Source organism: Pelobates fuscus, chromosome 10, assembly GCF_036172605.1.
Source record: "Pelobates fuscus isolate aPelFus1 chromosome 10, aPelFus1.pri, whole genome shotgun sequence".
Lineage (NCBI taxonomy): Eukaryota > Metazoa > Chordata > Amphibia > Anura > Pelobatidae > Pelobates > Pelobates fuscus.
The window spans coordinates 128,674,811-128,687,138 of NC_086326.1; the positions used below are offsets into that span (position 1 = coordinate 128,674,811).

The 12,328-nt window shown below is 41.8% G+C and overlaps 1 protein-coding gene across 1 annotated transcript in view; it reads right to left on the reverse strand.

The window, feature by feature from the left end:
* PARG (poly(ADP-ribose) glycohydrolase) overlaps nucleotides 1-12,328 on the reverse strand; it is a 119,005-nt gene that overhangs the window by 87,958 nt on the left and 18,719 nt on the right. Inside the window, exon 4 of the mRNA XM_063435255.1 lies at nucleotides 492-651. Coding sequence (XP_063291325.1) covers nucleotides 492-651 — 160 coding nt within the window. The remainder of the gene's footprint in view (nucleotides 1-491; nucleotides 652-12,328) is intronic.

Sequence of the window (12,328 nt, forward strand, 5' to 3'; positions counted from 1 at the left end):
TTCATGTAGGGTGGCCAAACTGGATAGCAGCTCCGTCCAGTCCACCGGCTCTGGAGCATGCCGTAGTCTGTGTGGAGGTGGCAGGGATATAAATCACCTCATATCACTGCTCCCTGTATTAATCACAGCAGCGCCTTAGTGATGAGTCAGGGACTGCCCCGGGAGGCAAAAGGTCCAGCTACGCCCGCCATTCCGGTCTGGGGCCCGCGGTCGCCAGGTTACTGGCAGGACGGGAGCACTGTGCTGATCGCCTCCTGCCACTGTATGTAGCATGGCCAAGCGGTCTGACAGGAAAAGCTCACCGAGTGAAACGCTGCACTTGCGTATTCCAGACTCTATGAACACTTCAACTCACAGAAGTGGTCATAGTGAAAGTAGCAACCCTTTAATATCGATTGACATAATTGCACATTTCACTCAAATAATAACATGCATTTGTTGTAAAGATTAATCATAACTTATATACACAAGATGTATGGCGAGTCTCTTACCCGCACAGTTACAGTGTGGCCACTAGAATGTCTAAGAAGTGGCAGCCGGATGCCACATACTGGCATCCTCTTCATGTCCTCTAGTGGAGTCCCGAGCCATGTCTCGGTAGATGATAAGTGTTCAGAAGAAACATTTTGAGGCTCTTCGTGCAAATCTTTCCTGAGTACATAAAATAAACGTTAATAAATAAAAGCAAACTGCTGCAAATGGAAATAAGTAATTGGTTATATTAAAATACACACGCACAGCATACTCTCACACAAACACACATGCAGAACTTTCAGTGACTAGTTTCCAAAAGTAAACTGACTGGAACCATGGTATTTACCATAACTAAAGGTTGTTGACAAATCAATAAGCGAACATCATAGCTTTAGGAATACAAATATGCATCCCTAAAGCTGTACATGAATAGGTAGTTTTACCTTTTGTCCTACGCTGATCTCAGTCAATCCAAAGCTTTCCCACAGGAAAGCATTATAAGGCTAGTGATCCTGCGTGGCAAATTAGATGGTCTCTATAAGATTGTCTGATTTTTATACAGTAGAGCAGCGGTTCCCAAAGTGTGGGTCGCAGGGCGATTCCCAGTGTGTTGCGCTGACCCTCACCTCCAGGGCCGCCGGAGACTCGGGAGTCAGACTGATCAGGAAGGGGCCCGGCGGCTTGCCCTGTATGCCGCCGGCTCCCTCCAATCAGTCTGCCCAGCACCTGGGGTCAGCAGCTCCGCCGGGTGCAGAGCTGCAGACCGTGTGATAGAAGTCTCGCGAGCACCCAGAGCGTTACCATGGCAACACTCTGGGAGCTCGCGAGACGTTTATTACACAGTCTGCAGCTCTGCACCCGGCAGAGCTGTAGACCGGAGAGGTAACCCACCGGGCCACCAGGGAATTTATTAAAGGTAGGACATAGCCCCCAGATCTTGCCCCCCCACCAATGTAACCCCTTCACTTCCTGCCCCCCTCCTCACAATGTAACCCCTTCACTTCCTGCCCCCCTCCTCACAATGTAACCCCTTCACTTCCTGCCCCCCTCCTCACAATGTAACCCCTTCACAATGTAACCCCTTCACTTCCTGCCCCCCTCCTCACAATGTAACCCCTTCACAATGTAACCCCTTCACAATGTAACCCCTTCACAATGTAACCCCTTCACAATGTAACCCCTTCACAATGTAACCCCTTCACAATGTAACCCCTTCACAATGTAACCCCTTCACAATGTAACCCCTTCACAATGTAACCCCTTCACAATGTAACCCCTTCACAATGTAACCCCTTCACAATGTAACCCCTTCACAATGTAACCCCTTCACAATGTAACCCCTTCACAATGTAACCCCTTCACAATGTAACCCCTTCACACTGTAACCCCTTCACAATGTAACCCCTTCACAATGTAACCCCTTCACAATGTAACCCCTTCACAATGTAACCCCTTCACAATGTAACCCCTTCACAATGTAACCCCTTCACAATGTAACCCCTTCACAATGTAACCCCTTCACAATGTAACCCCTTCACAATGTAACCATGTAACAATGTAACAATGTAAATCTCAACAAGTCTCACTTGAGTAAATAATCCTGTAAGCATAAGCTATTCACTAAAATGAAAATTGTTGTAAATTTTAAATTTAAGAACAAATTAACCAAAATGGAAAAATTCCCCAAAACAGTTTGGCTTATGTCATGGGGATATACCCTAACAAGCAGAGTCTAAGAGAACAATAGCAGACCAGATAAAACAGACGTATTCCAGAACCTTGAAAAAAGGAGATAGGGTTGCACTCAATCACATCAATTTAAACACAGGGTGCTACTGGGCAAGGGTCAGCAAAAAAACCCCAAGAAATGTATACATATAGAAAGAATCCCAGGCACTCACTGTGATTGTTCTTCAAGCAGGTTTATTGCAACGTTTCGACCTCAATGAGCTTGAAAAAGACCTCATTGAGGTCGAAACGTTGCAATAAACCTGCTTGAAGAACAATCACAGTGAGTGCCTGGGATTCTTTCTATATGTATTCCAGAACCTTAGCGCACTAGGTGTTACCATACAAAAGAGAAATCGTAGTCATATTAAAGCCTAGGTTATGATAATGAAGAGAGAGAGTCATCGTATATAAGTGTCCGGAATCAGGAAAAAGGAATATCAGAAGGACGTATAAACTAGCCAGGTACGGGTTACCAAAGTATTCAGTTAATAAATCAGACAGGAGCATGGAAAGCACTACAAACTGTTAAAAGGAACAGAAAGCATGAAAGATAAATGGGGCCAAAAAAAACCTTATATACTGCTAGATGGGATTTGATTGGTTGACGTCTCAACTGCCCAAGACAGGCCTGGATGGGAACGACGGATCAACGTGGACCACATGGAAACGGAAATGATGTGGCTCCCCTTGTGATCCTTTATGAAAACACTCCAAATGTGCGCAGCACTTGCATCTCTAGAAATCAGGGACACTTGAACGCCGTGCCAACCAGGTAAGTAACCCTTTAATTTCAAATGCACTCTGAATTTCTGACCTTTGTCCTCAGCAACTAACCCTGTAAGGTTTGCTTTCTTTTTGCTTTGTTTTTAACAGTGGAATAAGCAATTATTGGCTAATTCAGTTTGGTAAATTATTTGATGGGCTGTTAAAGAATAATATTCAAGAATTCATTTTGAATAATAATAATAACATTAGCAGGAATCAACAGGTCATGCCAAACTAACTTAATTGCGATCTATGAAGAAGTTAATATAAATATAGATCCAGGCGATCCAGTAGATGTGGTCTACATGGATTTTGTAAGGTATTTGATAGTTTCACAAAAAAAGATTACTTGAAAAAGTGAAATTAATTGGTTTAGACCAGTGCTTCCCAAACCAGTTCTCAAGGCACCCATACCAAACCTGGTTTTAGGGATGAACCAGTTGTGTCTAATGTGGTTTTTTTTCTAAAAACACCTTAGACAACTGAGCAATCCCTAAATCCAGGACTTCAGGACTGGTTTGGGAACCACCAGTTTAGATGAAAAATAAATAGTTTTCTTGGATAGAACACTGGTTTAACCCCTTAAGGACACATGACGTGTGTGACACGTCATGATTCCCTTTTATTCCAGAAGTTTGGTCCTTAAGGGGTTAAAGGACCACTCTAGTGCCAGGAAAGCATACTCGATTTCCTGGCACTAGAGTGCCCTGAGGGTGCCCCCACCCTCAGGGACCCCCTCCCGCCCGGCTCTGGAAAGGGGAAAAGGGGTAAAACTTACCTTTTTCCAGCGCTGGGCGGAGAGCTCTCCTCCTCTCCGCCTCCGTTCCTCCCCGTCGGCTGAATGCGCACGCGCGGCAAGAGCTGCGCGCGCATTCAGCCGGTCGCATAGGAAAGCATTCATAATGCTTTCCTATGGACGCTTGCGTGCTCTCACTGTGATTTTCACAGTGAGAATCACGCAAGCGCCTCTAGCGGCTGTCAGTGAGACAGCCACTAGAGGAAAAAGGGGAAGGCTTAACTAATTGATAAACATAGCAGTTTCTCTGAAACTGCTATGTTTATAAAAAAATTAGTTAACCCTAGCTGGACCTGGCACCCATACCACTTCATTAAGCTGAAGTGGTCTGGGTGCCTAGAGTGGTCCTTTAAAGATAGAGTCCAGAAAATAGTTGTAAATGGAAAATGACCAAAATGAAATGCCTCAGGATTCTGTCCTCGGCCCAATGTTCTTTAATCTGTTTGTAAATGATCTTGATGTGGGCATTGAAAGTTATTTGTCAGTGTTTTGCAGAAGACACAAGGCTAGGTAAGATAATACAGTATGAACATTATATAACTTATCTACAAAATGGATTTGGATACATTGAGGGACTGGACAAGCAAGTGGCAAAGTCATGAATTTTGGAATAATAAACCCACAAGCCACTTATTCATTAAATGGGGCCGAGGTAAGGATAACATTAAATGAAAAGGACTTGGGAACAATTATAGACAACAAATTTGGCAAAGCTATGCAATACCGCAAAACAGTAAGAGCTAGTATGGTGTTTTGGGGTATAAAAATGGGTTTTGATTCACGGGATCAAAATTCGCTTTATTGTGAATCCTTGAACATGCAAAAAAATTTTTGACAAAAATGGAATTGCACCTCAGTGTGACAAACAACCCCACCTCACGCATATCATGTGAAATGTAGACACTTAACCAAAGGACTTTGCAAGTCCTCAGCTTCTAACCCAGCCTACACTTTCTGTGGTTGTCCAATCACACACTTCCCAATGCAAATTAGTGAGACGTCTTGAAAGTGCTCTCTGCAATTGCTGCCTCTTGAGCTAAACAACCAGGAAGTGACAGGATTGGAGGACACTCTTCACAGATAAAGCAGTTCAGCGAGCTCGTTTAGCTCTAAACAATTCCTAACTGTGTTACTTTCACTTTTACATTGGTTCATGTGTCTCTCTCACTGATAAGTTACCGTGAATTCTTTGTCCGTTCTGTTCTACCAAAGCAGCAAATCAAGGTGCTCATGTTGGATTACAGAGGTTCAGCTGCGCACGCTGAAATGTTCTGGGTGTTGGTTTTGAAATAGGTGCTCAGGATCATAATGCAGAGAGTATGGTTGGACAACAAGGAAGCTCTGTTAACTCCCTCTTCAAGCAGCACAGATACAAGAGGGCAAGTTTCATTATGAGTAGATTATATATACACCTGAGCAGATACACACCCAGGTATACCAACATTCCCTCCTGACAGAATGTGGCAAAAACAAAACTGCTTCCTGCATTTTATACACACACGTTTATCAGCTGGAATTCATTGGGATATATTTAACTTGCTGAAATAGTATTCGACTATATAAATGTGTTGCAACTGTGACACAGGTGAGGTACATAGAAGAGTTATTAGTCAATGTAATGGGCATCATTTATACATAGAAAAAATTTGATAAAAATGAAAGTGAGCTTTTGTTGGAGAACTGTGAATATTAGTCAGAGGTGAGGTGGAGAAGAGAAACGTCCTATCACTCAGGAAGAGGGAATTGGTGACTACCTTTTTTTTTTTTGTCCTCCCCATAAATTAACTTTCTTAAAGGACCACTGTAGTGCCGCCCTGAGATTCAATTCATCTCTACGAGGAGATGCTGATTGGCCAGGGCTGTGTTTGGCTTGTGCGGCTTTACCCCTGATCTGCCTCCTTCAAAGTCTTCCTATGGGAAAGCATTGTGATTGGCTCAGATGATGTCTGATGATGTCAGCTAAGAAGGCAGATCAGGCACAGAGCCAGCAGCAGCAGACTGGAATAAAGGGGAGATTACTATATTTAGGGTGACAAGGGGGGCTAGATTTTGTTTTTAACACTATAGTGTCAGGAATACGTTTGTGTTCCTGACCCTATAGTGTTACTTTAAACTTGCAATACAGGCACTCTCATGACGTCATACTCCCCTACCCCTTCCACCAGAATACCAACCTCAACATCTCACTGTAAGATCTTTTCAAACATCCAGTGCAGTTTTACAGGAGCAGCAATAACATTATTAAATGAAGGCACAAGTAAGTAGTGGTAAGGAGGGAATTGCATAAAACTAGTGTGCTGACAAAAAAAAAAAAGATATGTTGAGGCTTCAAGATCTGAACAGTTCCTATCTGAGCACATATAAGAGGATATCGGAGTTCTACAGCAGCGATGGCAGTAACTTACGTTTCTCTGGGAGAGCATTCACCTCTCTGGAAAACAGGTTGCTTCCAAATCCTGTGTTTAGTTTCCAGGGCGGCAATCACCACCATTCCCTTGGGCAACATGTACCTCAACATCTGCCGAGGACACAACACATTATCACTAAAGAACAGAATATCTGGGCACTGGCTATATACCCATGATGTAGTATCACCCTATCACTGCTGACCTAAAAACACATACAAATATCATGAAGGAGGCAGTCTGAACATTTCTGAAGCTAGGGAGGGTGCCACTTTGTCTCCAATTTTATTTTACAAGATTGAGCTTTCAATTTCCTGGAATTCACATAGCTCTATATGAAAACACAATGCACTGGCAAAGGCACCTGTTCGGAGTATTAGAAATGAGCTCTGAGCGTGCCTAAAAGGGTGAATTCACAAAACATTACAAAGAGTCAAACGTCAAACTTCCTCAACACTACACAAGACAACTAAACAGGATAAGGATAGAAATCCAAACTTATTGTATCAGTATGTCTCAGAGTCAACCTTAAGTACTAATTGTATCAAATTTGGCAGCATATTGTGGTACTATTTGAAAACAAATAACTAAACATTGCAGGAGAAACAGTTATTTTAATGTGGATGTCACCTAACCACTAATTCTCAGCTAAAGAGGAAATGTGACCAAATGCCCAGGACCAAATGCCCACAAGCATACTCGTTTTCCTGGCACTAGAGTGCCCTGAGGGTGCCCCCACCCTCAGGGACCCCCTCCCGCCCGGCTCTGGAAAGGGGAAAGGGGTAAAAACTTACCTTTTTCCAGCGGTGGGCGGAGAGATCTCCTCCTGCTCTCCTCCTCCGATCCTCCTCTTCTCCTCCCCGTCGGCTGAATGCGCACGCGCGGCAAGAGCTGCGCGCGCATTCAGCCGGTCACATAGGAAAGCATTCATAATGCTTTCCTATGGACGCTGGCGTGCTCTCACTGTGAAAATCACAGTGAGAAGCACGCAAGCGCCTCTAGCGGCTGTCAATGAGACAGCCACTAGAGGACATAGGGGGAAGGCTTAACCCATTCATAAACATAGCAGTTTCTCTGAAACTGCTATGTTTCTGAAAAAATGGGTTAACCCTAGAAGGACCTGGCACCCAGACCACTTCATTAAGCTGAAGTGGTCTGGGTGCCTAGAGTGGTCCTTTAATGATGATGGGGTACGTATCCCTACTTTATATAGCTCTAAGCATATATTTTCAGCTTATTTTACTAGTTGCGTGTAAGCTGCCAACCTTAAAGGAATACTATAGAGTCAGGAACACAAACATGTATTCCTGACCCTATATATGTTAAACTATTTACCTCCCCCTTAAAGCTAGTAAAATATACTCTTAATCCTGTGCTGCATGGGACTGACTTTCAATAAGGATTGAAAATAAACAAAACTGACTATGACTAAATAACAATGATTCTCTGAAGAAAGCATACACTTTATGGAGCCACAATGCAAGCATAAACAAATATGGCCCTCAAATTACTATTTTTGGATAAACTTTTCAAATGTAATTTTTTTTTTCTTGAAAATATCAAAATATATATAAAAAAAATAGATATGTAAAGAATTATATATTTTTTTACATATTTATTTACTTTTTTATTATGTTTTTCCCCAAAAAATGTTATATATATATATGTGTGTATTTATTAAATCCGTTGAAAAGATTATGCAAAATATTTAAATTGAGGCTTCTGGTCTCAATAGGGTTTCTCTAAACCTTTTAAATTTTTTAGGTCACCCCCTCGCGATCGCTACAAAATAGATTAAAATTAAGTTTTACTTACCTGAAATCCGTGGTCGGGCAAAGCTCCAGCAGCTTGCGCATGCTCTGAGCGGGCAAGGGGAGAGAATAGATCTATATTATAGAGAGATATAGATAGATATATCTCTCTATAACAAATACACACACACACACACACCTCGTTTTGCGACGGCTCACACTTACGAACCAGCTCTCTCGCGGGGTGGTAAGTGCGAGCCGTCGTGGGAATTGGAGGGATTCCCTGATCATCTGCGTTCATCTATGTTTGGGGACATTTCCTCGAATATAGACAAACGCAACAGAGCATGTATGTTTGGGGAAACCTATTTAGCCTTGACTTGCAGAGAGTCCCAGCAAGGAAGTATTTCCCAAGTAAGTGGATAAATCTCATAAGAGCAGGCATTAGGCTGCTAGAGTAGGACCTGCCAAGAATGGGGTACATTGACATTGTGGCAGGCTTATGCAATATATGATCATTTAATGTAACTAGACCCCCATAATATTTTGCCTACGTGAGGTGTTTTTAAATAAAACTATTACAATTTGTAAGATTTGAAATCATTGTTTAGTGAATAAGAGAAACAAAGAAACATAGAAACATAGAATGTGACGGCAGATAAGAACCATTCGGCCCATCTAGTCTGCCCAGTTTTCTAAATACTTTCATTAGTCCCTGGCATTATCTTATAGTTAGGATAGCCTTATGCCTATCCCACGCATGCTTAAACTCCTTTACTGTGTTAACCTCTACCACTTCAGCTGGAAGGCTATTCCATGCATCCACTACCCTCTCAGTAAAGTAATACTTCCTGATATTATTTTTAAACCTTTGTCCTTCTAATTTTAGACTATGTCCTCTGGTTGTGGTAGTTTTTCTTCTTTTAAATATAGTCTCCTCCTTTACTGTGTTGATTCCCTTTATGTATTTAAATGTTTCTATCATATCCCCCCTGTCTCGTCTTTCCACCAAGCTATACATGTTAAGATCCTTTAACCTTTCCTGGTAAGTTTTATCCTGCAATCCATGAACCAGTTTAGTAGCCCTTCTTTGAACTCTCTCTAAGGTATCAATATCCTTCTGAAGATATGGTCTCCAGTACTGTGTACAGTACTCCAAGTGAGGTCTCACCAGTGTTCTGTACAATGGCATGAGCACTTCCCTCTTTCTACTGCTAATACCTCTCCCTATACAACCAAGCATTCTGCTAGCATTTCCTGCTGCTCTATTACATTGTTTGCCTACCTTTAAGTCCTCAGAAATAATCACCCCTAAATCCCTTTCCTCAGATGTTGAGGTTAGGACTCTATCAAATATTCTGTACTCTGCCCTTGGGTTTTTACGTCCAAGATGCATTATCTTGCACTTATCCACATTAAATGTCAGTTGCCACAACTCTGACCATTTTTCTAGTTTACCTAAATCATTTTCCATTTGGCTTATCCCTCCTGGAACATCAACCCTGTTACATATCTTAGTATCATCCGCAAAAAGACACACCTTACCATCAAGACCTTCTGCAATATCACTAATAAAAATATTAAAGAGAATGGGTCCAAGTACAGATCCCTGAGGTACCCCACTGGTGACAAGCCCAAGCTTCGAATATACTCCATTGACTACAACCCTCTTTGCCTGTCACTCAGCCACTGCCTTACCCATTCAACAATATTGGAATCCAAACTCAAAGATTGCAGTTTATTGATAAGCCTTCTATGTGCAACAGTGTCAAAAGCCTTACTGAAATCTAGGTAAGCAATGTCTACTGCACCACCCTGATCTATAATTTTAGTTACCCAATCAAAAAAATCAATAAGATTAGTTTGGCATGATCTCCCTGAAGTAAACCCATGTTGTCTCTGATCTTGAAATCCATGTGTTTTTAGATGTTCAACAATCCTATCCTTTAACATGGTTTCCATCACTTTCCCCACTACTGAAGTAAGGCTTACTGGCCTATAGTTGCCCGACTCCTCCCTATTACCTTTCTTGTGAATGGGCACAACATTCGCTAACTTCCAATCTTCTGGGACTACTCCTGTTAACAATGATTGGTTAAATAAATCTGTTAATGGTTTTGCTAGTACACCACTAAGCTCTTTTAATAGCTTTGGGTGTATTCCATCAGGTCCCATTGACTTATTTGTCTTTACTTTTGACAGTTGAAATAGAACCTCTTCCTCTGTAAACTCACGTGTAATAAATGACTCATTTATCCTTTTTTTTAACAGAGGTCCCTTTCCTTCATTTTCAGCTGTAAATACCGAACAAAAATATTCATTGAGGCAGTCAGCTAGACCTTTATCCTCATCTACATACCTTCCTTCTTTTGTTTTTAATCTAACTAATCCTTGTTTTACTTTTCTTTTCTCATTTATGTATCTAAAAAAAGTTTTGTCCCCCTTTTTTACTGACTGTGCTATTTTCTCTTACTTTCTGTGTGTGATTTGGAAGCTCTTATAACTTGGTTAGCCTCTTTCTGCCTAATCTTATAGGTCGTTCTGTCTTCCTCACTCTGGGTTTTTTTATAATTACTAAATGCTAACTTTTTGTTTTTTACTATTTTGGCCACATCTGCAGAGTACCACAGTGGTTTCTTGAATTTTTTGCTTTTACTGACAAGCCTAATGCAATTTTCTGTTGCCTTCAGTAGTGCAGCTTTTAAATAATCCCATTTATTTTGGACTCCATTTAAATTGCTCCAATCTGATAATGACTCCTTTACACATATTCCAATTTTAGAAAAGTCTGTTTTTCTAAAGTCTAAAACTTTTGTTTTTGTGTGGTGTGACTCAGTCACTGTTCTTATATTAAACCACACTGACTGATGATCACTGGATCCTAAACTTTCACCTACAGTAATATCTGATACCAAATCTCCATTTGTTAACACTAAATCTAGTATGGCCTCTTTACGAGTTGGCTCCTCAACGACTTGTTTTAGAGACAATCCCAGTAGGGAGTTTAGAATATGTGTGCTCCTGGCACAAGTAGCTATTTTTGTTTTCCAATTCACGACAGGAAGATTAAAGTCACCCATGATGATAATTTCCCCCTTCATTGTCATTTTAGCTATTTCTTCAACTAGTAGATTATCTAACTCTTCAATTTGTCCTGGGGGCCTATAAATCACACCTACACGAGTTACTGTGTGATTACCAAATTCTAACGTAACCCAAACGGACTCTATGTTCGCCTCACTAACCTTTATTAGGCTAGATTTTATGCTATCCTTTACATACAGGGCCACCCCTCCCCCTTTCTTGCCTTCCCTGTCTTTTCTATATAAAGAGTACCTTGGTATTGCTATGTCCCAGTCATTTTTCTCATTATACCATGTCTCAGTAACAGCGACTAAATCTACACTATCAGTTGCCATTATTGCCACAAGTTCATGGATCTTATTTCCTAAACTGCGAGCATTTGTAGACATGACTCTAAGCTTATCATTTTTTAACACACTTGCTACAGGCACCTTCTGTCCTTGTTTTGGGGGACAATTGGATTGATGTTTTAGCACCCTTTTGCCCCCCCCTCCTAGTTTAAATACATCCTAGCAAAACCTCTGAACTGCTCACTGAGAACATTTGTTCCCTTTTGAGAAAGATGCAAACCATCTTTTTTGTACAGTTTATTTCCGTTCCAAACAGAGCTACCATGAGCAATAAAGCCAAATCCTTGCTCCCGACACCATTCACCAAGCCACAAGTTAAAGTCCCTAATACGCATCCGCCTGTCGTTCTGAGTGTTATGCACAGGCAGAACTTCAGAGAATGACAGTGTGGAAGCAACCTGCCGTATATCATTGGCAAAAACACTAAAAACTTCCTTAACCTCTGAAACCTCATTGGCAAGCCAAGTCATTTGTCCCTAAATGGACAAGTACATCCAATTCCCCTTCCTGCTTTGCTTGCTTAACAATATTACAGATACGTCTCCTGTCTCTGTGAGCAGTAGCTCCGGGAAGACACCTCACAAGACCACCATTGTCCATCTCCACACCTCTTATGATGGAATCCCCCAACAACAACTGCTTTCTATTAGGCCTCACTATAGTCTTCAAGCCTCTCTGCACAACACCACTAGCCTCAGTGCCTCTCTGCACAACACCACTAGCCTCAGTGCCTCTCTGCACAACACCACTAGCCTCAGTGCCTCTCTGCACAACACCACTAGCCTCAGTGCCTCTCTGCACAACACCACTAGCCTCAGTGCCTCTCTGCACAACACCACTAGCCTCAGTGCCTCTCTGCACAACACCACTAGCCTCAGTGCCTCTCTGCACAACGTGCGCTGGATTGTATATTTTGGCCCTAGAAGCAACCTATAATTATGCATGTTTAGGTGAGTGCAGCCCTCTTGGATG